This window comes from Ictalurus furcatus, chromosome 5, assembly GCF_023375685.1.
Source record: "Ictalurus furcatus strain D&B chromosome 5, Billie_1.0, whole genome shotgun sequence".
Classification (NCBI taxonomy): domain Eukaryota; kingdom Metazoa; phylum Chordata; class Actinopteri; order Siluriformes; family Ictaluridae; genus Ictalurus; species Ictalurus furcatus.
Window position 1 is genome coordinate 27,113,806 of NC_071259.1, and position 25,935 is coordinate 27,139,740.

The 25,935-nt window shown below is 37.9% G+C and overlaps 1 protein-coding gene across 2 annotated transcripts in view; it reads right to left on the reverse strand.

The window, feature by feature from the left end:
• The window catches only part of pip5k1bb (phosphatidylinositol-4-phosphate 5-kinase, type I, beta b), a 50,238-nt gene extending 26,044 nt beyond the window's left edge, over nt 1-24,194 (reverse strand). Inside the window, exons 1-5 of one of the 2 annotated variants that reach the window (XM_053625539.1) lie at nt 23,999-24,194; nt 4,846-4,950; nt 4,106-4,162; nt 3,989-4,007; nt 2,871-3,001 (exon numbers count right to left, since the gene is read on the reverse strand). In XM_053625539.1, coding sequence (XP_053481514.1) covers nt 2,871-3,001; nt 3,989-4,007; nt 4,106-4,146 — 191 coding nt within the window. In that variant the 5' untranslated portion in view covers nt 4,147-4,162; nt 4,846-4,950; nt 23,999-24,194. The remainder of the gene's footprint in view (nt 1-2,870; nt 3,002-3,988; nt 4,008-4,105; nt 4,163-4,845; nt 4,951-23,998) is intronic. The other variant, XM_053625541.1, reaches the window with a different exon arrangement.
• Nucleotides 24,195-25,935: the final 1,741 nt, after the last annotated feature.

The window sequence follows — 25,935 nt, forward strand, 5'->3', positions numbered from 1 at the left end:
GACGGTCGCACAATAGGGGGCGTAAAACATTTGCACAGTACTGTATTTGCTATAACAATACACAGTTCATTAAAGGAATACTCCAGTGTTCACCTTGCTTTAATCTCTATCCAGTGCATGTGTAGCAAACAGATGATTACTACAGAAAAGAAGGTGAACTAACTTACTCCAAACTCACTTATAATGGAAGTCTGAGAGCAGATGTTGGTGCATTTACATTTATAACCTTTAGCAGATGTTCTTATGCAGCGGGACTCAGAGAAATACTTTGTAGTCTCTATTGAAAACAAAACAAAACAAACAACGAACCACCTCACGCATGCTAGCACAAATAATGCAATATATAATATCATAAAGAAAACCCTTTTCGGTTAACATTTATTCGAAGCATGTCTTCGGTCTCATGAGTTCGTCGGTCAAACGTATTTATAAGTTAAGCTCTAAACCTTTGTATATGCTAAATCGCTGGAATTCATCCTTTCTGAGATGAGACTACTTTTTAGAGAGAGGAATTTGTGTGCTTTTATTATCAGTGCACAGTATTTAGTTTGTCTTATCAACTACGAATATCATAAAACCACTTGAAAAACATAGGTAATGATCAAAAATCTAATAAAACTAACATAAGAACATAAGGACAGCTTTGGTAAAACATTGTATATAGTTTATACATAGTTTATACATTTATTAACAGACTTCAAACACCTGCCCTTAGACTTCCATCATAAATGCATTTTGAGTCATTTGGTTTTCGGTTCTTTTGTTCTAAGTAGAAGGAAGCGTGTCCATGTTCTTGGCCATGATAATTGCACATACACAACATATGCAGGGAATAAAGATTAGGTTGAAAAATGCTAGAGTATTCCTTTAATTAGTGATAACGACACATAATATCCAGAACAGCTATGTTTTAGCCATAGGCTTAGATCTGCATAAACGGGGAGCTTTTACAAACTCATAGTAATGCTAATCCTCTGAGAAAAAAAAACCAAACAAACACAGTATCGAACAAAAATACTTCTTTGGCCTGAAATAGAGAGTGAAAGTTCCCAAGATAAATGATACTGTATCGCTGAGGACTAAGAGGTCATTTGAGCTCCTTCAGCCTCCATTCAAAAAGTCTTTGTTTGCAATGTGACACACCAGACCCAAATACGCAACGCAATCCATGACACAGAACACTGTGAACAATCCCCGAGGCCAAGGAAGTCCTAGTCCTGTCTTACTGCCGTCCCAGTGCTGCACAAAATGAGACAGGGTTTACCCGGAAAACATGCAAACCATGACACCCAAGTGGCTTGGAAACCAAGAGTGGGAAGGGCCTTAGTAAACCTTAAAAACACATCACTCAAACAGGACTAAAAATGGTGAGTGAAAAGATAAGCTCATCAATATAAAAAAATCAAATTCACTTTATATTTAGAGTCTAAATGCATGGCAGGTAGGTAGTACACTCGATACTGTAACCACCATTCCCGTAGCTTTTACATTAGCTGCTCGTAATGGTGTCAGGGGTTGTCATTTTGCGCATTAGCACATGAAAGTGCAGAGAGATGCCAAGCACGCTTGGCAGGAGGTGTAAATATGACTGCCAGCGCACTGGAGTTGGAGCTTCGCTGTTTTTCCTCTTGCAGCCAGAGCAATATGGAATCCTTCAAACTTGTTTTCGGTTTCAGGGAGTCACTTATTTGAGTTGTTTGCGCAACTCACCAGTGCGTTATGGAGACAAATGACCTGGTAATCCTACAACAATGGATGGTTTTATTTCTACACAGAATGCTGTTTCCAACTCGAAAAATGCAAACCTGAAACATTTCAGGGGCAGTGGAGGTCCTAAAGAGCCTGACTTTTAACTGTATAATGATTTCCAACATATTATATTGATTAAAAAAAAAACTGACTGCCTAAATGCCATCTATAATGTTATCTAGGAAATATTATACAGCACAAGCTACAATGAATAATATACATAGGGAAAAAATATATCCTTATTCTAGGACAAACACACAGTCAACATTGTCAACATTGTACTAGGTGGAAGTAAAAAGTCCATAAATATTTACTCAAGTAAAAGTACATTTACTCATCTAAACAAACCTTGACGAACAGCTTCAAATTCTTCACGGAAGAAAAGTATACCCGCTTATATTTATATAAGTACGAAAGTAAAACTACAAGAAAGTTTCACAAAAGAAAAAGAAGCCTGCCTCAAATTACATACTGACTTTAGTAACTGACGTTAATGATGATTAGCGGCTCTGTCACCAAGGAACCAAGGAATGTGGGATAATGTGAAAACTTTAGCAAAGGCTATAACAGCTTTAAGAGATTGCTAATCTGTCAAATGTTAGCTAGCTTGATAATAATTCTGAAGATATTCACCAAGGAATGAGGCAAAACATTAGCTAAGGCTAACTAACAACAGCTTTATTGCTAATCTCTCAAATGTTAGCTAGCGTGATATTAACTTTGAAGACACAATCTAGTAAAATGCTAATAGCTAGCTAGCTAGCTAAGTGTATATAAAAACTGATAGATTACAGTAATGGGTATTAGGTCTCATTCTCGCTGTTATATCTGTTGAAGTTTAGATTTGTTAGGAATTTAGATCAACCCACTGAAGCTGTCTGATGCTAAAAAGTCACCTTATGAGTATACAAATATTTGATTACAGAGCACTGCAGTAAAAGTCAAAGTATGATGTGAAAGAAAAACTCAAATGAAGTAGATATACTTCCCACCTCGGGTCACAGGAAGGATTCAGAATAAAACCAAAAAAGCAGAGAGTGACAGAAACTATGGAAAGGTAGTGCTCAGGTACATCTGATCCATTTTAAGTTAACCTGAGAATATTTTGAATTGGGGCTTACCTGGGCAGAAACACACTCTCCACCACATAAAAATCTTGCATGAGAACATCTCGGTCAGGTTTTGAGGTCAGGTTCCCTACAGTGTAACCGATGCCCAACTGGATGGCTCCCTTAATAGCCGATGATGATGTCTGGTCAAACATATACACATAAATAACATCAGAAGACTGCTAGGATTTCATGTTTTGGCTCCCTTGTATAGTTACTGTCCGTAACGTTGCATCATAAGTGAAGGTTCATTGAGCAGAGTATGTCAACCATAACAAGTGAAGGGAGGGAATAGCTAATGGCATCCAAATACCCTGCAAATAAGACTGAATGGAGCTCTGTTGATGCCACTGTTTTGGGGACATTTGTAGGAGATAGCATTTCCTGCAGATGACACTGATTACCAATTCTGTTTCACAGTATACTTTTGCGGTATTCACAGAGGGCCAGACACTCTTCCACCACCCTGTACTACTGCATGCCACTTCCTCTTCCTTAAAGTCACCCAAAACACTTTTGAACTTTTTCTATATTGAATAAAGTTGTTTTATGGGGCAGTTCTACAAAAATAAATTTGATGAATCCACCTTCAACGTACAGTACATCTATATCTCCAGTACACCAATGTAATAACAGAGCTCATTTGCATACTGGAATATGATTGGCTCCAATATTTTGTGATGAAATATATTCCCAGTTTGTCAATGCCCAGATTTTCTAATCAGATTTTCAGCCTTCATAAAATGTAATTTTGCAGTGGCACTTTGACCAGTTTACAATTTTCTAAAAATATTCTGGGAAAATAACAACAACAACAACCAAACATGTTTAGGGTGACTTGAATGAATGGAAGGAACCCTCAATACTAAACTAAAACATTGAGGTTCAGGGTTAAATAATGTCCCTTGGTCAAGCGAGTATGAGTTTATCACTTATTAACCCCTTAAAGTCTCAGTTTATTATGCACCACAACTTATTAAAGCCTATTATTCAGTAAGTACTATGAATTATTCAGTAAATGCAGTGACTTTCATAAGAAAAGTATGCAAAGCAAGGACTCTATAATAACTCCTGGAGTTTAAGGGGTTAAATGTTTGGAATTTAATGTATCGCAAGAAATTATAGCTTACTGTCAGTGGATTCCTTAGCCTAAAAGAATAAATGTTTATTAGCATATGCACCATTTCCTTCAATATTGCCCATAGGGATGAATTCAGCAGTATAACAGCTCAGTCAGAAACATTTACCTTTTTATAGGTTTTCTCTCTGCTTGGCCCTCCGACTCCATTTTCAGCCGCCGACATCTTTTGGAGAGACAGATATAGAGGACTGGGTCATACAAGGCAAGTGAACAAACACTACACTAATGGACCGGAACATCCAGACTTAATTAACGATTAATATTTATATCCTTTAAACTTAATAATTATGTTATGTCAACTGACGTAAACTCATATGGAGGATTGGTTGACTGCATTTTTATTCTTTTTTCATTTATTCTGGTCTTTGATCTACTTTGAAATTATCTGCAGTTCTGACCTATGAATGCTCTCAATTACAATTAAGTGTACTAATGTTACAGGTTAGTGTACTAATGTTACAAGTTAGTGCACTAATTTTACAGTTAAGTGTACTAATGTTACAATTACATTTACTAATATTACAATTATACGTACTAATGTTACAGTTAAGTGCACTATTGTTACAAGTTAGTGTACTAATGTACAAGTTAAGTGTACTAATTTTACAGTTAAGTGTACTATTGTTACAAGTTAAGTGTACTAATTTTACAGTTAAGTGTACTAATGTTACAGTTAAGTGCACTAATGTTACAAGTTAGTGTACTAATGTTACAAGTTAGTGCACTAATTTTACAGGATAGTGCACTAATTTTACAGTTAAGTGTACTAATGTTACAATTAAGTGTGCTAATGTCACAATTACATTTACTAATATTACAATTAATGTGTACAAATGTTTGTCCTACCTTTATTTAACCACAAACACAGTTGATCTGCTGCTCACGGCTGCTGCATTGCTCATTCATATGGACTATGTAGATGAGACTTCAGGAAGTCCAATTTCACTTAATCTAGGATGGAATAGGAACATCATCAGTTAACTCATATGACAAAAAGTAGATAAACTGCATTGTCAGTAAGTACATTAAATACTTCTATGTTTTCACATAAACTACAGAAGTAACCACAACAATATCTACGACAAAAACACCACCCCTAACACCCAGCCTTGCTGAATTTGCATGCATAGGCACATTTCTTTCAGTGTGTGTATGTGTGTGTGTGGGTGTGTGTGTGCCTGTGTGTGTGTGTGCGCGTGTGCGTGTGCGCGTGTGTGTGTTCTCTGAGCCATGCACTCAGTGCCTCCCCTGTCACCTCATTACCTGACTGATTTGGGAGGAAAATGTAGCCACTTCCTTGAGTCAGTCCACAAATCCCGCTCTAAGATTGTGTTATTGCCCCTGAGTTCTCACAAAACAGCAGCTGTCTAAACATGAGGCGCTCTTTACTGGTACTGAACAGTTTGTATGGCATAGAGTTTTCTCTCACAGCGACATCATACAACGTTTATCAAGGGCACTTGCTGTTTTATAAGAAAGTCAAGTCATAAGGGAGTGATGAGTCTTATAATGCATTATTCATTCTGAAATCTATACTTATTATTCATCATGAAATATAATTTCAGTCCAAATCTTGGCAGCAGAGACTGATCAGATCTATTACACGTAGAGCAGAAGTGGCAGACTCCAGTCCTGGAGGGCCTCATCACCGAAGAGATTTGTTGTGAGATGTTTCTCAAATCATGTACTGTTTCAAACCTAACACTTAAAGTTATACATTATATATTGTATTAAATATACTCAATTGCTGGATTTGATATTGGTAAGTGTAACTACTGTTAGCTAATGGCTTATTTGCAGATATATATTTGTTTATATTTATCTGTTTTTTCTCCTTAATCCCTTCTTTACATACTTACTTATGCACACACTTATTGAGGTCCTTCCATCCCCGATAATTTACTTACTTGCTTCCTTTTTTCACTTGCATGTTTATTTACATACTTAATTACTTCCCTACTTACTTAGTGAAAAAGTATTATATGAGTTCTTCTGTTTTTTGCATCACACACTAAACAGTTTTAAATCTTCAAACGAAATACAACATAAAACAAAGGCAACCTGAGTTGCCACAATACAGTTTATATTTATTTTATTTTTTTATTGATGCAACAAAAAAAAAGTTATCCAACACCTATCACACATAAAAAACTATTTGCCTATTTGAGCCATTCAGAGGTGGACTTACTTTTATGCTTTGGATCACTGTCTTGCTGCATAATCCAGTTGTGCTTGAGTTTCAACTTACGGACTGAAGACCGGACATTCTCCTTTAGGATTTTCTGATAGAGAGCAGAATTCATGTTTCCTTCAATTACTGCAAGTTGCCCAGGCCCTGAAGCAGCAACGCATCCCCACACCATCACACTGCAACCACCATTCTTGACTGTAGGTATTTATGCGGAATTTGGTGTTTGGTTTACGCCAGATGTAACGGGACCCCTGTCTTTTAAACAGTTCCACTTTCGACTCATCAGTCCACAGAACATTCTCCCAAAAGTTTTATGGATCATCAAGGTGTGTTTTGGCAAAATTCAGATGAGCCTTTAATGTTCTTCTGGGTTAGCAGTGGTTTTCAGGGATGCCATTTTTGCCCAGTGTCTTTCTGATAGTGAAGTCCTGAACAGTGACCTTTATTGGTGCAAGAGAGGCCTGTAGGTCCTTTGATGTTGTCCTTGGCTCTTTTGTGACTTCCTGTATGAGTCACTGCTGTGCTCATGGATGCATTTTGGAAGGTCGGCCACTTCCTAGAAGGTTCACTACTGTGCCAATTTTTCCATTTGTAGATAATGGCTCTCACTGTGGTTCTTTGGAGTCCCAGAGCCTTTTAAATGGCTTTGTAACCCTTCCCAGACTGATGTATTTCAGTCACCTTCTTCCTCATCATTTCTGGAATTTCTTTCAATTTTGGCATAGTGTCTTGGTAGTAATCAGGCCTGGTAGTGTCTAGTCCAGCTCAACCCCATTATGAATGTAGTTTCATAGATTTGGGGCAGTAGTAACCATGGGGGCAAATACATTTTCACACAGGCCCAGTTTGGATTGGATAACTTTATTTAAGTTTTTTTTACTCAGGTTGCCTGGTTTTATCTTTTATTTTGTTTTAATTTCTGAAACAATTTAGTATGCGCAATACACAAAAACAGAAGAAATCAGGATGGGGCAAATACTTTTTCACAGCCCTGTATGTACTTAGTACCATCTTTTCTTATTTACTTACATAATTGGTTCTTATATTTCTTACTTTCCTTCCTTCCATATTTATTTACATACTTAATTAGTTCCTACCTTACATCCTTCTTACTAACTTACTTTTAATTGTGGTGATATTTGGTCTTATTTTGTTTAAAAGCTTTATACATGTTAAGGAGAATAGGCCTACACTAAAAAAAAACATTATTTGGATGAGGGTTCTTCACTTCTACATAGAGTCACTGAACCTTTAAGAGCAAACTCAAGGGGTTCTAGATTCGACCTTTTTTTCTAACACATTAACACCTTAGAATTCAACCTTAATGTTCAGTTATTCATTTTTAGGCATATTTTTAATAGCACAGGAACTAAAATTAAACATCATTAAACTATAAACAGTTACAAAGAGCAATGTGTCATTCATTAATAAAGTTAATATTGTAATCGCGGGAAAATCATGTGGAATAAAAGGAGTAACACACTTCGGACTGTGCTGTCATGAAATTTTACAGCAGGCAAAATTACAGCGTGCAATTTTTCATTGCACAAAAAAAGTCTTTTTTGTGTTATTTCAAACTTCTGAATGGACCTGTCTTGTTTCAATATGGGTTTTTTTGTGCATTTATTGCATCGAAATGATGCTTAAAATTATAACAGTGTTCATTGTACAGTCCCTCCAGGATTTTACACTCACAGAAATGAACGCACAATCAAGCAAACTCCGCAATAGTCCGAAGAGTTTGTAATTTTTTAAAAATTACCGCAGATTTTCTGCAGATTTGGGCCAAGACGCGTCACATCATGTGACATCATCACGACGTGCATTTATCCAAAGCCCTCTTCAATTCACAAGCATCAAACACGAGTACAGCTAAATGTTCTCATTTACTCACAAATATCACTGCGAAAGACCGTGCAGAACAATTTAGTACAACTGCGATTTTGCCAATTCAAGTAGTTTTCTGCAAAAAAAAGCACAAACAACTCCACAAATTGCATCGCAAAATTTGAAAAAAGCCGCAGCGAAATCAAGCATTTTTGGCCGCAACAATCACAAATAAACTCAACAAAATTCTGCATGGACTGACTGTACAATAACAATGACATTTTTGAGATACTGACAGAAGGACTGTTATTGGTATGGTTTTTTTCCCTGTCCGATATCTCACCAAGCCCCTCTGTTATGCACGATGGGACACGCTGGTTGTTTGTTAGGCCATCATTCTGACAGTTGGTTCATATTTCTTACAGAACACACTAAACATTTATATATATACTCATGTACAAAAATGTATGGGATTTGGTAGACAGCTCTGTCATGAGATAACGAGTTGAATCAGTTGTGATAAATGAGGCAGAAATCTAACCCGGCCCTCTAAGATGAGTCGGTATGCAATGTGTGTTTTGTGTGTATAAGTGTGCGTGCATATAAACGGCACCTCGTTAAAGCGGGAGAGTAAAAGCAGGCATTCTGAAAGGGTGTGAATGAAGGATAATCACCTTGCAGGGCACTGGCATAAACATGCAGCATGCCAGAGACAAGACAAGAGTCCTTATTCAGGCTTAAAAGAGTGCCCTGGACTAATTTCCTGGTTTACTGCATCAGTGCGGGACTGTGTACAATGCACTGTTTATACCAGAGAGAGGATGGCGAGCAGACAGCATGGAGGGGTGGTGTCAGAGTGTCAGAATGCAAGAAAGAATTAAAAAACAAAACCCTGGAAAAAAAAGAGACTCACACTAGTTTTCAAATGACAAAAAAAAAAAAGACTTGGAGATAGCGAGAAAGAAGAAAGTCGTAAAGAACAGCCACTCTGTATGTAGACTTTTCTGCACCTGCATGTGAATGTGGACGTGGCCAAGACCTTCTGCAACCTTAGTTATATAATCATTCTCTCAAGGCTACGCTGTCTACCTATCTCACTCTGTCACACACACACACACACACACACACATTTCTCTTACTATCCTTGTACAGCCATTGCATTGACAATTATTAATGCATTAACGTTATGTCTATACACAAAGCAGTTTTCCTCATGGAGACCAGCCAAATATCCACAGGAGTTCGAACCTATTCGAACATATGATCCTTACCAGGATATAAAAATATGCCCACACACACACACACACACACACACACCAAACAATCACTAATACTCTACTATCTTGAACTGTTTAAAACCGTTCAACATAAATATAAAGCTAAAAAGCTTCTCAAGGTTCTGCTATATTGTATTTTCTTGTCAGCTTATTTAAAAAAAATTTTTTTATTAACATCCACGTGTTGCCTTATCAACCCACTGTAATTGTTTCTCAACAATCACCTCCTTTGTGGGCGTTAAGACGTCTTTTATCCTTTTGTTCTTTGAAATCCAAGGACTATTTATCATTGAGGCTCAAGGTCAGCTACACGATATTAAATATCAGTATGTACTACACCAAACTGTACGCAAAACAATTTGTGCGCCTCGTTTAGTTAAAAAAAACAACTTTTTTAACCTTCAATAGGTCAAACAATGAATCTGCCAAATCTAAACAACAGACACGAAGCTCAAGGACTTGTGGAAATAACCACTACAATGCCAAATCTTTGAAGTCATTGAAGTCCCTGTGGATCTAAACATGTGCTCGAACCATGCGACATCTATAATAAAAATCCTGTTTCACACTGATCCTAGCCTAAGGCAACGTCTGCCCCCCTGCAGTCTAGTCCACAGAATCTCCAGAACAAATACACACAGGTCTTAGCCAAGCATTCAAAATAAGGCACCTGCTGTGGAAGAACTGAGAGAAGACAAAAGGTCTAGACAAAGAACTGATTATGACAGAAAGCACCGTTAACGGTCCATTTGAGGGAGTAAACAACGCAAGTGGAGCAAACTGAGCTTGCAAAATGTTCACATTCTCAAAGTGGGGCTCACGATCAACTACTATAGATCAACTACTATAGCTAGTAGACATATATTTACATGATGGGAATAGACTCTGAATGGGATACCAGTCCATCGCAAGGCACCATACATACATACATTCACACACTCATTCACACCTAGGAGCAATTTAGAATCGCCAGTTTAGCTACTGGCATGTTTTTTGGAGGAAACTTAAAAAGAAGTATACATAATGTTAACGTGGATCTAACTGCAATTAACTGCAACCGTGGTGTTAAATGTAATAGTAAATGTTTAAAATATACACCGATCAGCCATAAAATTAAAACCACTTAATATTTTGTAAGTCCCCCTTTTGCTGCCCATGGACTCCACAAGACCTCTGAAGGTGTGCTGTGGTATCTGGAACCAAGACGCAGGAGATCCTTGGAGTCTTTTTAGATCCCATGGGCCTCCATGGATCTGACTTGTTTGTCCATCACATCCCACAGATGCTTGATTGGATTGAGATCTGGGGATTTTGGAGGCCAAGTCAACACCTTGAACTCTTTGTCATGTCCCTCAAAATATTCCTGGACAATTATTGCAGTGTGGCAGGGCGCATTATCCTGCTGAAAGAGGCCACTGCAATGATGGAATACCATTGTCATGAAGGGGTGTACTTGGTCTGCAACAGTGTTTAGGTAGGTGGTACGTGTCGATGTAACATCAACATCAATGCCAGGACCCAAGGTTTCGCAGCAGAACATTGCCCCTGAGCATCACATTGCTTCCGCCAGCTTGCCTTCTTTCCATAGTGCATCCTGGTGCCATCTCTTCCCCAGGTAAGCAAATTATACAGAGCCGACTGTCCACACGATGTAAAAAAAAAAAAAAACATGATTAATCAGACCAGGCCACCTTCTTCCATTGCTCCATGGTCCAGATCTGATGCTCATGTGTGCTTTGTAGGCGCTTTTGGCAGTGGACAGGGCTCAACATGGGTACTCTGACCGGACTGCGGCTACAAAACCCCAACACAACAAGCTGAAAATCCACTGTGTTCTGACATCTTTCTATCATAGCCAGCATTGACTTTTTCAGCAGTTTGTGCTACAGTAGCTCTTCTGTGGGATCGGACCAGATGGGCTAGCCTTAGCTCCCCACGCACATCTTATGGAGAATTGGGCGTATATGACCCTGTTATGGCTGATCGGTCTATATCTTGCTTGGTTTGTGGACAGAAATTGGCACCAATCAATCAATAAGATGCCTGATCTGCCCAGCATTTAAAATTATGGATTATGTTCATAAAATAAATTTGTGCTGTGATCATGAAGGTGGCTGTTTAGTTTTTTGTTTACACTGGAGAACATTCACAGGACCACTGATATCTGAATTGATATTCCTGTGTTGTTACAGCACTAAACATGACCTGCAAATGACTCCTCGTTGGGGATTACATCTTTGTGATGCTATGCCGCAGACTAGCAGGGGACTTTTGAGAACACTTGGCTCTTTATCATCATAACACTTTTCTATCTGTGTTTTTGCTATGGTTGCTCAGCAGCAGTGTCTGTAAACACTAAACCTGAGACACAGGGTAAGACTGAGAGAAACAGCCTGAAAGCTGTGTTTGAACGTGTAGTATCTGCAGCTCTAATGATCGAGTGACCTGAACGAGGCCGACTAGCTATGTAATGTTTTTCCAGATTTATTCCTAAAAGAGTCACGGGTTTGACTCTAAGCTTAGAGTTGGATGAATTTGAATTCAGGCCAATACCTGCTGGCGTCAGCTTCTCTGCCCTTTCACTCGTCATTGCTGCTGTGCCCTTTAGTGATGTTCTTAACCTCCAAGTACTCTGGAAGTGCTGTCATGCTTCAAGGGACTATAAATGAGTCTCATAAGAGCATCTTCTAAATGCTCGCACAATACGAGGCCTATGAAGAGCAGTATAGCTTCGATTCGAGTCCATAGTACACATGAAGATGGCATAATTATTGTATCATACTATAACAGAAGTACACAATGCGCATGAAAGGTGTATAGTGCTTGTAAAATGTTATGATTGCTCTTAAGGTGCAATTTTTTCGTTCTGGAATTAAACATCTGAGCCCTTTAGAGACTGACTTTGGAATTTTCCACTGGAATGCTAGGTGCTTGTCAAGGTGCATTCAAAGAAAATTCCAACCTGAAACAAATCAAATAGGCTTGTATCAAAGTATTTGTGATATGTTTAAAGGTTCGGGTGCTATATTTTCATTACTCCTGTGAGAAGTTAGAGGATTTGTGCTGCTCTGATGTCACAGGCAGATACTGTTATTGCTAGCACAGTTACGAAGTCATTAAATAGTAGAAAATTTTCAACAATCAAAAGAGCAAGCGCTTACTCATAATTTTGCAGTGATGTTCAATTTCACGTTAATGAGCAATCCATCAAGAAAGTCGAAGTGATGACAGCAAACAGACTCAAAGTTCCAGAATGCAATGCAGCTATATGATGCAGTTGTGTTGAGTTATGAGCAGAGACTCGGCTTGGCAAGTTAACGATATACGAGATGATGAGCACAATGCCATTGACAGCGGGATTAGCATAAAAGCTCTGAAGATCACATATTGGTTATATTTTTTTTATTCAGGGTATAAAATTTATTACAGCAGATTTGGATAATCAGAGCCTCTTTGTTTGCTATGGATAAAAGTTTTGTCATATTTCCTGACATATTTCACAACAGTGACGTTTTAATCAACAGGCAAATATCTGTGCATCAAACAAAACTATTTTCTCTTAAGACAACCATGCTGAAAAAAAAAACCCCAACAAAAACACTCATAGAATTGGTAATGGTTTTAATGGTTATAATGATAATTGTTTTGGTTTTAATGGAAAATGTAATGGTCTTTGTGGGTCTCTACTGGTAATTTCGTGCCTTCTATTGGTGGCATGTTATGTCTAGTGGGTACCATTAAGGACCCGTTATGGTAATAGTTTTGATGGTTTCTAATGGTGTTTGTAGTGAAAACCATTAGAATTTCTGTGATGGTTTGTTTTTTTCAGCAGGGAAAGAAGTGTGTGTGTGTGTGTGTCTGTGTCTTTTTCTAAGCATGTCTTCATCGATCAGGTCATATCCCATTGCTCCCACCAAATTAATAGGAAACAATCATTTCGGGCTGTGTTCTTAATCTCATTGATGTTCTTAAAACACAAACATGCTGCATTAATTGACTTAAGCTCTGCTGCAGGATTAAGACTGTCAGGATTAAGTCCACACATGGACACTTGTACTTTGTTGATAAGATAATTGGGTGCAATGACACAATGAGAATAAAGCTTTGTTATATCATGAAACAAATTACCACTGACCCTACGGGTGGGCGATATGACAGAAATATTATATCATGATATTTGAAGCTATTTCTACAATACACAATATACCTATCATGGACAGTATTGCTGGCTTTAATTCAAATCGCAGCTTTGTATTAATGCGTTGGTTCTAATATCTTATCATTTCTATAGTAACAGCTCATTGACAGGGACTTGTGGTTGAGGTTTTCTGTGAGGAAACATTTATTTCTCCTTTATGGTATAAGTCTCCAGTGTCTGCCTTGTAATGTTCAGTGTGTTATCCTCCAAAGGAAAGTCTTCAAAACAAAGCACTTTTTGCGAGTTTTTCGGTAACGTGACAAGCTGTATTGTGACATAATTGATCACATTATAAATATTACATATAACACAGTCTTCAAATCCAGGCAAACATGTTACACATTACAAATTGTAATTGTAATGTTTCATTAGTAAATGTTATCAAACATAATAAATGACTTAATCAGAATATAACTTAAATGGCTATTTAGACACAGCAGGGAGGAGCCCATGAACACGTCATTTGCAACTATTAAACCATTACAAGGCATATAGAAAAGGCATTAATAATGATTCAGGAGTGGACTTGTAGCCTCAGATTAGCTGGAAAGGTGTAGGCCAGGCGGCATTAGAGATAAACAGGAATGAGAAGCATGAACAGCACTGAGAGAGAAGAGAGGGTGTTGAAGCTAAGATGCTGTTTACTATTCTAGGTGGGTCACGTTCTGCATGCAAAGAACAGCGTGACAGCTGATTAGGACAAACTGCAGTAGCCAGGAGTATCATGGGAAAGGCAACTGGGATGGACTGCAGTAGGAAGAGAGCAGAGAACGGCTGAGGGGTGAGAAAGGAAGGATGGCTCTAAAAAAAAAAAATCCATTAAAACATTGGTATGAATAATTGCAATGTAAATTATGTAGAAATGCTTCACAAACCCCAATTTGAAAACCACTGGTCTACGGCTTATGTCATTTTAATAAGCAGATTTACAACACTGGAAGTATCATACCTGGGTATATTCTACCAACAATTGCACTTTTTGTACTTTTAACCAAGAGCAATGTATCCACGCTATGACATTAATCAGTAGGTGCTTAATGTTAAAGAAATATGTCAGTGTTTTTCAATATGTATGCATAAGTGCAGTGCAAACTGTATCTGTAGCATATAAGTTATTACCATGGACAAAAACTGACATGATTTTCTGTACTAAGAACAGAACCAAAAACCCACTGACTCAGAATACGTAATAATAACGTAAGTCTAGGGGTAATAATAATAATGTAAGTCTAGAGGTAAGTCTAATGTAAATCTGTCAATGTCTTTCTAACACAAATTCAAATCCACAAATTCAACCCAATTCATTATCACACATTCATTATCATTTAATAATAAAGATCCTAGGATATTAGAACCGTCTCACCTACGCTGTCCTTGAGTATGTTTTTATCCAAACATTTCTTCCAAACATTGGAACAATACAGTAAAATGCCATTCTGCTTACTAACATTTTCCCTCCAGGTTAGGCAGAAATTGAGCCACAAATTCTTCCCTTTTAAACAACATACCCATCTCTGACAGTATAAATGGTTAGAACTTAACTTATAAATTCCTTTCAGTGGAGAAAAACCTGAAGGTGTTCAACAAAAATGTGTTTATTGATTAGTGCCTTTAAACTTACATTATGTGTGTTTTTCCATTAAGTGTGTTTTAGGGAAACAGGTTTTCTCTTCTTTTCTTCGTACGATTAAAATAATTGTTTGTGGTCACTGAACATATGATACAGATGCTCCTAAGTCACAAGTTGCTTCTAACACTATTGATCCCCTGAACCCTCCTCACATTTGGGCTGAAGCCCAACTCACAAATAACATGCATTCTTCTGTTCTCGCTACCCAAAAACAGACACTCTGGCAAACATTCTGCAGTAGAAACTATTTTCCAACACTACTAGAAAAAATGTAAAAATGTCCAAAGGAATTGTTCTGGAAGTAACAGAACCAGACCTGTAAGGGTCCTTCAAGACCAAAATTTCTGTTTAGACAAAATGATTTAATGGTTCAAAAGAAGCACTATGCTTTTGCAGAATAAATGTTTGTTGCACAGGACAAAGAAACTCACCACTCGTACCACTACAAAGTTTAACGTTCATGTGTTTTTCTGAAGTGGTATATGACTTAGTCGTATCTGCCAAAACAACTAGATTTCCCCAAGGGTGCTTGAAAGGAGAGTGTGAAAATCGAAACATTTCCAAAACCCCAGGACACTTAGGAAATATTGCCTTTGGACATAATTGTGGCTGTTTTCCTCAAAGATGAAAGAGCCTAAATATGTGCATGCTTATGTTCTGCTGATGCTATGAAACATGGACAAAAGCACCCATATTTATTGTTAGAACCATAAAGCGTTTTATATGATCGCTTGTTATTCTTTACACAATTTATATCTCACAAGCATTTTAATCTGTTTCTAGGGTTTAATCTGTTTGGGAAATGGGAAAAAAAATATAATCCCATCTGAAATGGGGAAAAATGTAACCATAAACGGCTGTACAAATCCTTCAGAGCATATGTTTCTAAGTTATGGCAGTGTTTTGCATGAATTAATGTCTCTGAATGACAAAGGTTATGTAACGTGATGATTTTACAGACCAAAGTAAAAGTAAAATTGGAACATATTAAGTTAAATTAAAATTGGAACATAATAAGTAATGTTTTCTAAACTTTTTGGAGTCCTGTACCCTCTCAGATATTCAATACATTGACAAATAGTGTCATGTTGGATTTACGACATCTAGAGTTTTTCTGTTTTTTGTTCTTTTTTTTTTTTTTTTTTTTTTACATAAGCATACATACTGCAAATAGACTCCTGTTGCTTCACTGTGGGTATTAATGGATGTACCACTGGAAATACGCATGTCCTAAACTGGGAAGAGGGTGCAATAATGAACTTGATCTCATAAAAATAGCCAAAGTGGTTCAGTTCTGTTCAATTCTTACAACTTACTTACTAAAACAATGCACAAACCCTAACCTGGCCCTATCTCTTTGTGTTGTAAATTTGGAAGAGTTAGACTATGCTCGGAAGAGCTAATGGTACCAAATACATGTTAGGTAAGCATTAATGAGTAAAAGGATGATGTATTAATCAGCTCTCTTGGTTTATCACAAGCCTGAGACAACATATCAAACTATAATATTGTTCAAGAAACCGAACAGCTGGCTGAAAAGCGTAACAACAATACTACTACCTCCCAAAGAAACATATGGCAAAAAGAAACTGGCTGACAAACACCCACCCAGAAAGTTTCAGAGGGCGTAAACAGCTTGAAATGGGAAAAAATATAACCATAAACGGCTGTACAAATCCTTCAGAGCATATGTTTCTAAGTATACACAGTTCCAGGAGAGACTTTAGAACACAGTGGTACAGCACTTTTTACTACAATTCCTCCTTCGGCAAATTTAAATAAAATCACTTACCATCTTTAACATCATGGGAAAAATCCAGGAAAAGATCTTTATCTCTAAAGATTGGACAAAAGAAACCAAAACCCAGGCTAACTATAGACACAGAAAGCCAAGGGCTTTAAGTGTTATATAAGATAAGTCAAATGAAACTCACATGTTGATAATTTCATTATGGTGCTGATCCAGTGAAGGAGGCAGAGACGCTGAACAACGCACCCTGACCAGTCAGGATACAAATAAGTCTGACCAACAGTCAAATCTAATCAAATACATGACAGGTCCACCTCAAATGACATAACAATCAAAAATAATTCAAGTTAAAGGTGCATCAAGGATGACAAAAAAATGCCATGATGATATTTTTACAATAGAACAATACACTGTAGATATATCTTTTTTGTTAAGAGAGTACCACAATTAAGAAAACCAACAGAAAATGATGGTGATATTTTTATTTTGCAGCTACAAAAATGATTTTTCGAGAAGAAAAGGAGGGAAAAATGAAACATTCACGTTTATGGCAGCAGCACAATGCATAACATCATGCTGATACAGGTCAAGAACGTCATTGAATGTTCAGATCAAACCCCAGAAAGGGGAAAAATGTGATCAGTGACTTTGACTGTGGCATGGTTGTTGCTGCCAGATGGGCTGGTTTGAGTATTTCAGAAACTGCTAATCTCTTGAGATTCACACACATCAGTCTGTAGCGTTTATACAGAATAGTATGGGGGAAAAAACACTCAGTGAGAACCAGTTCTGCAGGCAGAAATGCCTTGTTGAAGAGACTGTACAGAGGACAATGGCCAGACTGGTACTAGTTGATAGGAAGTCTATGGTAACAAAATACAAATAACCATCTTTATAACCGGGGTGAACAGAAAATGATCTCAAAACACGAGGTTGATCCTTGAGGTGGATCGGTTATAACAGCAAAAGATCGCATTGGGTTTTGCTCTTGTCAGCCAAGAACAGGTATCTGAGTCCACAGTAGCCACAGGATCACCATAACTGGACTGCTGAAGATTGGAAAAAACACAGGCAATGCTTTTCTAATTATCAACTGTCCAGGTTTGACAGTTTCTGGGATTTTTGACTTCGAGAGAAGTCATTCCAGTGTGCGTTGCTCAAACCATTAAGAAGACACCAACCAATCAAGCAACATCTAAAAAAAACCCAGTGACTGTTAGAGAGCTAATTTTAGGAAGACTTCATTTGACTGCATTGTTTTGAAATACGCCTAATGAAGGAATGTCCCTGTGTTGCTGTGTGCGTCAAAACACTCTCTATTAAAGGTGGAGCTCAACTAGGACATGGAATGGAGTTAAGCAAATTAGATTAGATTAATGAAATTCTCCCAATGTCCCTTTCTATTATTGTATAAATCTTATAGAAGTATATTTTTACTGTTCATGTCATGTGACTAGCATTGGACTAGTTATTTATTACTTAGGTGTAACATATGACACTGTAATATATCAGCCAATGTATACCTATAAAGATTTATATTTAAACAAAAAGTATGCTGACTGTGCCAACAAATTACACATCTCTCAAATAGGAGTGGCTGTACATGAAAACGTCTGGTGCGGTTGGAGACTTGGAAAGAGCCTCATTTGCATCCATTGCTTTCCAAGTCAAAAAGCCACACTAATCTTTGGCTGTATGATTACGTGATGCAAGCTGGAAACCCATGAAAGGTCCTACCCAAAGCCGTCACTTGTCACACACCTTTTCTAACTAGTGCTGAAGTAAAATCCCTGCTGAATAGCTTTCATACCACAGGCGTTCAGGCTATTCACTCACTAACTGAATGAATTAAGAAGCCATAAAAGTGGCAGTGAAGCTTTTGACCTCAGCTGTGAGTCTTTGTATAACGTGTCACAAACCTTAAGTGTCCTACTGAACTCAACTCATTCTCTACTGTATATACCAAGCTACCATTAACTCACAATGTGAACATGACACCTCTGTAGAGCGACAAAACTCCTTTGCATGCATACATCATTCTCTAAAGAAGTAGTAGAAGTTTCTGATATGTATATTTAATGACACATAAAATACAAATCATGAAAAAGTGAACAGGGATGACAATGTATGTTGTACCACACTGGAAAATCGAAGCACTACCCACTGTACACTTAAGCCATTTGTATTAGACCAACAGAGAAAACACTGGATTTGCATGACATGTGGCCTCCACCCATTTGTGAAGTTTATGAGGAAGTGAAACCTTAAAAATGCCTGCAATCTTTTTTTTTATCAAGAAGGTCACACTTAAGATACCGTGCCCTCTGAAACGAATGGAACGGCAAGGCCAATACATTTGTTTGCGCTACACACAAAAGACGTTTGGGTTTGAGATCAAAAGATGGATATGAGACTAGAGTTTAGGATTTCAGCTTTTATTTCCTGGTATTTACATCTAGATGTGTTAAACAGCATAAAACATAGCACCTTTTGTATCAGACCACCCAATTTTTAGGTGAGCAAAAGTATAGGAACAAATACGTCTTGAAGTAAATTAAAGTAAATAACACTGAATTGCAATAACTGCATCAAGCCTCCGACTCACTGACATCACCAACTAGTTGATTTCTTCTTTTGTGTTTTGCTTTCAGATGTTGTTAGTTTCAGAGGGTTTCTCCCTTCAGTGAAATGCATGCTCAATTGGGTTAAGGTCTTTTGATTGACTTGGCCAGTCTAAAACCTTCCACTTTCCCCCCCTGATAAACTCCTTTGTTGTGTTGGCAGTGTGTTTTCATCATTGTCTTGCAGCCTGAAAAAGTTCCTTCCAATTAATTTGCATGTGTTTCTCTGTAAATTCCCAGGCAAAATGTTCCTGTAAACTTCTGGGGACTGTATGTTTAGTGCTGTTGACTATACAAGCACCATATGGCCATATTTTTTTATGGCATTTGGCAGACACCCTTATCCAGAGCAACTTACATTTATCTCATTTATACAACCGAGCAGTTGGGGGTTAAGGGCCTTGCTCAAGGGCTCTGCGATCGCAGCTTGTCAGTGCTTGGATTGAATGCACAACCTTCCAATCGGTAGTCCAATGGTCGGGGGTTAATAGAAGAAAAATTTTCAACCATCTCAAACATAAGGGATGACTGTCAGGTTTCACTGTTAGCTCCTGAAAACAATAGAGCAAGCTCATCTTTTCTCACTCACCATTTTCCATTGACGTTACCATATCAGATTAAGGGGAAATCCAATGTAGAAGTAGTGGACACTGCAAATGTTAGACTCAAAGATCCAGAATGCAATGATGTGACCGAAATTACAGCAGAGAACTGGCTCAGCTAGTTAGCAATGCACAAGATGGCAAGTGTGATAGTGTTGACGATGGAATTAGCATGAAATTTGAAGCTTTGGAAGCTGATCTGTTTAAGCAGAGTGCACAGATGAGAAGGTGAGAAATCTTTTTGTGGTTGTTGCGGCAAAAAATGCTTGAGTTCGCTGTGGCTTTTTTTTAAAAAATTTTTTTTTGTGCTTTTTATTGCGGAAAACTACTCAAATTGACAAAAATTGAATTGTACAAAACTGTTTTGCGCTGTATTTCGCAGTGATGTTTGTTGATAAATGAGACCCTTTAGCTGTACTCATGTTCGACGCGAGTGAATTGAAGAGGGCTTTGGCTGAATGCGCATTATCATGACGTCACATGACACGTCTTGGCCCAAATCTGCGGAAAATCTGCGGTAATTTTGAAAAATTGGAAGCTCCTACGAATATTGCAGAGTTTGACTATCACAAATTCGCAAAATCCTGGAGGGATCGATAAAAGATTAAAGCGCTGCTGCATCGCTCTCTTTAGGTAGAGATGAATTCCCACTATCCAAAGAATCCTTGCAGAACATCTGTAACTCATGCAGAACATCTGTAACTCAGTACTCAATGTGGCAGTATGATAAAGTGGTGATAACCTTCCATCACCACACAACACATTTCATCTTGCTTTCTTTTATACACATGGCTCTGGAAGCTGCTAGATATTGATCCCTATTCTGATCTTTTATACCATATCAAAGATCACTGGCTGGTCTCTGAGCAGGACAAGATGATCAGACTGCAAACTGATAATGTGTGTGTGTGTGTGTGTGTGTGTGCTACAAAAGGAAGAGAGTGAAGGAATCTCACACTGCAACAGAAATGTGCCGGGTACATGGCTATTGCCGATTCTGCTCACCTCCATTTTTGTGCTCCCTTCTTTGAAGGGAACTATGAAGGACAAAAAAATGACAAAGGAATTTGAATGGAGACTGTAATTAGAGAGTGTGTTTTCACAGCACGTGTGCCAAACTCTCTCCATCTGCCTTAGTGACCTTGAGAAGGTCAAGTTCAAACTCCGTTTTTGCAAACGTGTGAGTCAGTATTCAGTTTGCTCTTATGACAGTGCTCCATCATACATGCTTTTCTTTTTTTGTCAACACTTTATAATATTTCAAGCACATGAACCCAGTTCCCTTAACAGGGAGATTTTGAAGATGGCTCCTACTTCTGGGAAACTGTCACAGACGGTAGCCTAATGCACTCGGAGAAAAAACAGCCTCGCAGAGTCACAGTGAGATGAGTTAGTCCTAAACATTGTCCAGGGGAATCAAACAAACTTGAGCGTAAACACACGAAGAATGCTCAGGACTCACTCAAACAGATTGTCTTCCTCCAATTGTTGGCAACAATCATGTGATCAAAGCAACCCCCTGGTACAAAGATAGTGCAATGATACAGTCTCACGGCATGGGTCACGTGGCACAAGACAAGCTTTTGCAACATGATGTGGATGATAAACACAGTACAATTTAATAATATAATAGCATTCTGTGTTCTGTGACCTTCAGGGGAAAAAAAATAACACAAGTATAATCTTTACCATGTGATAACAAGTATACTTTCTGTCTTTCAAACTCCAGAACCTTTTTTTCCAGACATATTACCCAAATCTTGAACAGATTTCATTTCAATTTGACTCATACTGTGTACTTCCAGAGAAAAGATCCTCTACAGGGAAATTACGCATCCCTAAGACAGAGGTTCTCAAAATAAGGTCCAGATAGCCCCAGGGGTCTGTGACACATCACCACACTGGCCGTGATTTTATGTTTTAGTTACAGGTGTGAAAATCCTAGCCCACATTATCAAAGTTATTATATTTATTAAGATTTTGCAATTTACCGATCGCAGATTTCTCTACAATATTTTCAGAAGCTTGCAATTTTTCAAAACAACAGCAGATTTTCCGTAGTATTGGGCCAAGACACGCCGCGTGACATCATCACAATGCGCATTCGTTCATCCAAGGCTCTCTTCGATTCACGTGCACCGAACATGGGTACAGCTAACAGGTCCCATTTATCAACAAACATCACTTGTATTTTCAACAGTTTCAAGTAGTTTTCGGCAAAAAAAAAAAGCACAAAGTTTGAAAAAAGCTGCAGAAAAATCAAACATTTTTGGCCAAAAAAACTCTGTGAAAGCCTGTAGGGACTGATTATTGAGTTAGTTTTTATAGTTATTAGCCGATTTGACTGCAAACTTCTCATTGAACGGGTTCAATCCAATCTCGATAACTTAAAAACATGTAGGGTTAAATAATATCAACTGGAATGTGAAACGTTTTGTGAGCAGAACGTTCAGTAATGAGAAAGCACTATGGCTCAAATAAATAACCACGATATTACCGTAAACATTCAACCAATTGAGCTAATATTTGAATAGTCAGACTGTGTTCACGCTCAGAAATAAAGGTACCAAACTGTACTTTTTCTTGTCACGGGGGTACCATTAAGAGGACATTTTTTGGTTTTACTTTCGTATTTATCTTTTAACTGAAAACCTTTCAAAATCATTTTTACATAATTGGCCCTTAAGGTCCACTAAGCTATTTATAAGTACGCCACATTCACCTTATCAGGTAAATTGTACATAATTCCAATACCATGGAGATTGGTACCTTTATTTCTCATAGTGTAGGTACAAACCTTTGTACCCTGAAATGCACAGCTTATTTCCTTCTGAGTGCACACATTCTGCAATAAGATGCCTTATTATAAATGCCATTATAACAGACATTTCCAAACCAGTCCACATTATTATTCAGTCCAATCCTTGTCTGAATCTTTATCCTCCATTCCAAAAAGACAGCTCATCATTATTCTTTATTACCTGTGTCAGGTGTGTTTGGACCGAACCCAAATGAAAATGCTGACTGGCACCTCAATGTGTCTGTGCGTGCCTGTTTCCACTGCGACCAGACCTTGCGCCGGGCGATATTACATAATATCGCCTACTCCTACGTCCATACTAGATAATTGCTACTACTCTAATTGTAGAGGTAGTAAAGGTTAAGTGTAGTAACACAACGTTTCCAGAGAAATTAGACACTTTGGAAAAAAAGGTCTTCTATCAGCTGTGCAAGCAAACTGGCTGTAGTGGGTGAAATCTGAAGCTGTACAGTGTACTACACTTGTGTACTTTTCATATGTTGTGTAAAAGTGTATGAAGAACATCTGTAGGGTTTCACGACCTAAAGCCTCAAAAGAAAAGTACTTTGCTTGCACAGAAGGACATTTGTCCAAGATGTCCTGTTTTTCTGGAAAGTTTGTGCACTACGCTTAACTTTTTTCCATCTACTAGATGCAAATATGTATCATCGCAAAAATGTGAGAACAGCAACAGTCAAGAACATTTCTTCAGTATGAATACAAATGGAATTGTGATGCTAATCTCATACACCATACATTATTATTATTATTAGTAGTAGTAGTAGTAGTAGTAGATTAGTAGTAGTAGTAGTAGTAGTAGTAGTAGTAGTAATAGTGGGTATATTTATATGTAATATGCATGTAATATGAATCTTAGTAATATATGCATGGATATTAATTATATGAACATGTTCTGTACACGTACAGCCAGAAAAAGAACAGAAATCTTCCAGGATTTGCTCTTCAGTGAAAATGTGACACATCTGCTGTAACTACAGGATGTCCAGCTGAACTTAAGAGCCCTTCACCTTGGACCAGGTGTGCCAGAGCTCTCACAGTGATCTCATAAATATCATGTGTTAAATCATGTGTTAAATTCTTACTTGGATATCTGTGTGCCTTGTCGAGATGATGTCGCAGTTAGAGCTCTGTACACAGCTGATTGATAATCCAGAGAACTGAGGCTGGTGCAGAATGCGTTTGTTTTCCTCCAGCGAGCAGCAGCAGCAGCAGACTGCTTTCTCCTCCACTCTGTGTGAGATGTGTACTGAAGAGAAGAGAGAGCGCACAGTCCCTGTGAAGCGGACCGCCTCCTGTTCAGCCGCTTCCCAAACCCCAGTCCTGAGAGCCGCTTTCTAAGTTCCTGCATGTTCATTAAGACGGCACAAGTCCAGCTCAGTGAGCTCACAGCGCCCTCTGCAGGGAGACAGCGGCTGAAGGTCCAGGTACTGCGCAGTTGATTTTATGAGCATGCGCAGTGCATCTTTCAGTACAGCGGTCCTAATGGGTTAGGAGCACAGCCAACTGTGTAGGACATCACCTCTCCAGGACTATAGTTTAGGACCACTGACATGGTAGACAGTGTGGGCAAATCATATCTAAATACCATCTGTTTTTTTTGGTTTCTTTCTCTTTTTTGACACAGCCTTTCCACTCGCTTTCAATTCAAACATGATTGTCTAGGCATAAGTTTCTTTCTTTCTTTGTAATTGGTGACTCTTATTTGGAGTCTCTTCTTTCTTTCAAATAAAATAAGACGTGTTTTGGTGACTTTCTTTTTCTTTCTAATAAAAATGCAGAATGTAATTAGGGGCCAAGCATCAAAGGTCCGAAACGCTTTAGCCTTTTCATAACAAACTTAGTATTTGTCCTAGCCACCATGGCTTGAGGGTACCTGTAGTGTTTCATAACAGCGCCTTCTAGTGGTCATGAGATATGACAAAAACAACACATTTTTGCTTATAACTTATGAATGATTTGTTCTAAAATCATGAAACTGGTCTGTGTAGATTCGGTGGAGCATAACAAGTCGTTTGATATGATATTTTCATATGTCAGCCATTTTGGTGGTCGGTTATTTCGAATTTAGTCTTAAACACTGTATTTTATGAACGACTGGAGCATTGTTACAGAAATTGGTGGGTGGCATCAGGACCATGCCCAGAAAGTACTCAAAAAGTTTCAGGACAGAGCCATGTTGTGGTCACATTTATAATATAATTATGAAAAAATGCTAATAGCTTTTGACTATTACTAATACTTTTGCACACTGTCATGAGATTGATCTTGACAGATTTCCTGGATCAGGTGGAGAACAATGATACCAATTATGCCACGCCACAGTATGCTAAAATTCCTGTCCACCATTTTGAATTTTCTGAAAAACCTACTTTTTCAAACTTGTCCTAGATCGTTTGTTCAATTTTGACGAGAATTCGTAAGAGATCGTCGTCAGACCATGTCGGGGGGAAAAAATCATCAAATGCTTTTTGATAAACCAAACCATTCTCAAATAACGTGCAGACGAATTCGATGGCGATCACTCTGAAACGGATGTGAGGCTATAGCTCCATAATGCTTTAGCATATTCAGACCAAACTTAGTATATGTAATGGGCATCATAACATGCAAAGTTTCGGAACAGCACCACCTAGTGTTCACAAGATATATATATTTTTGGCCTTTTTTGCCTATAACGTCTGAACAACTTGTCATAAAATCATGACCATGCTAAAATCATGCTTCCATACCTCCTTACATTGCCTTTTCAGTGCTTCGCCCCGTAATTGCTGTTTGCAGTTATATTTTCAATTTTGTTATTGAAATGCCTGAGTGCTTTTTTTTACCCAGGTGACTCTTATTTTGAAAATTGGTCTTTTCTTTCTTTCAAATAAAATATCATGTGTTTGGTGACTTACGGTCTTTCTTTCTTCCTTTATTTCTAAAAAAAATATAGATTTGTAATTGTATTGCATTGAATTGACTATTATAATGATTTTAATTACTCTTATTTTGAAACTGGGTCTTATTTCTTTTAAAT